Source organism: Chiloscyllium plagiosum, unplaced genomic scaffold (genome assembly GCF_004010195.1).
Source record: "Chiloscyllium plagiosum isolate BGI_BamShark_2017 unplaced genomic scaffold, ASM401019v2 scaf_48158, whole genome shotgun sequence".
In the NCBI taxonomy this organism is placed as follows: Eukaryota; Metazoa; Chordata; class Chondrichthyes; order Orectolobiformes; family Hemiscylliidae; genus Chiloscyllium; species Chiloscyllium plagiosum.
Genome location: NW_025127030.1, coordinates 1 through 1,103, shown reverse-complemented (window position 1 = coordinate 1,103; position 1,103 = coordinate 1). Strand labels below are relative to the sequence as shown.

General features: G+C 62.6%; 1 protein-coding gene across 1 annotated transcript; it reads right to left on the bottom strand.

Moving 5' to 3' along the window:
* Positions 1-18: 18 nt before the first annotated feature.
* LOC122544881 (hornerin-like) lies at positions 19-1,066 on the bottom strand. The gene is made up of 2 exons (XM_043684173.1): positions 911-1,066; positions 19-865 (listed from the first exon to the last, which is right to left on the bottom strand). The coding sequence occupies exons 1-2, from the start codon at positions 943-945 to the stop codon at positions 235-237; spliced, it is 666 nt and encodes a 221-aa protein (XP_043540108.1). The 5' UTR covers positions 946-1,066; the 3' UTR covers positions 19-234.
* Positions 1,067-1,103: the final 37 nt, after the last annotated feature.

The following is a 1,103-nucleotide window of genomic DNA, read 5'->3' as shown; positions in this document are numbered from 1 at the left end:
CGTTCCCAGTGACCCACAATGTTCCCAGTGACCCACAGTGTTCCCAGTGACCCACAGTGTTCCTCGTTCCCAGTGACCCACAGTGTTCCCAGTGACCCACAGTGTTCCCCGTTCCCGGTGACCCACAATGTTCCCCGTTCCCGGTGACCCACAGTGTTCCCCGTTCCCGGTGACCCACAATGTTCCCGGTGACCCACAGTGTTCCCCGTTCCCGGTGACCCACAATGTTCCCCGTTACCGGTGACCCACAGTGTTCCCGGTGACCCACAATGTTCCCCGTTCCCCGTGACCCACAGTGTTCCCCGTTCCCGGTGACCCACAGTGTTCCCAGTGACCCACAGTGTTCCCGGTGACCCACAGTGTTCCCCATTCCCAGTGACCCACAGTGTTCCCCGTTCCCGGTGACCCACAGTGTTCCCCGTTCCCGGTGACCCACAGTGTTCCCCGTTCCCCGTGACCCACAGTGTTCCTCGTTCCCGGTGACCCACAGTGTTCCCCGTTCCCAGTGACCCACAGTGTTCCCGGTGACCCACAGTGTTCCCGGTGACCCACAGTGTTCCCCGTTCCCCGTGACCCACAGTGTTCCCGGTGACCCACAGTGTTCCCGGTGACCCACAGTGTTCCCCGTTCCCGGTGACCCACAGTGTTCCCCGTTCCCAGTGACCCACAGTGTTCCCCGTTCCCGGTGACCCACAGTGTTCCCCGTTCCCGGTGACCCACAGTGTTCCCCGTTCCCAGTGACCCACAGTGTTCCGTGTTCCCGGTGACCCACAGTGTTCCCCGTTCCCGGTGACCCACAGTGTTCCCCGTGACCCACAGTGTTCCCCGTTCCCGGTGACCCACAATGTTCCCGGTGACCCACAGTGTTCCCCGTGACCCACAGTGTTCCCCGTTCCCAGTGACCCACAATGTTCCCCGTTCCCGGTGACCCACAGTGTTCCCCATTCCGGGTGACCCACAGTGTTCCCCGTTCCCGGTGACCCACAGTGTTCCCCGTTCCCGGTGACCCACAGCGTTCCCAGTGACCCACAGTGTTCCCCGTTCCCGGTGACCCACAGTGTTCCCCGTTCCCCACAGTGTTCCCGGTGACCCACAGTGTTCCC

Excerpts from the sequence above, each read along its gene's own strand:
- LOC122544881 (XM_043684173.1), bottom strand. The coding sequence starts at position 945 with ATGGGGAACACTGTGGGTCACCGGGAACGGGGAAC. Across the intron at positions 866-910 it reads GGTCACCGGGAACGGGGAAC|ACTGTGGGTCACCGGGAACA; the intron begins ATTGTGGGTCAC and ends GTCACGGGGAAC.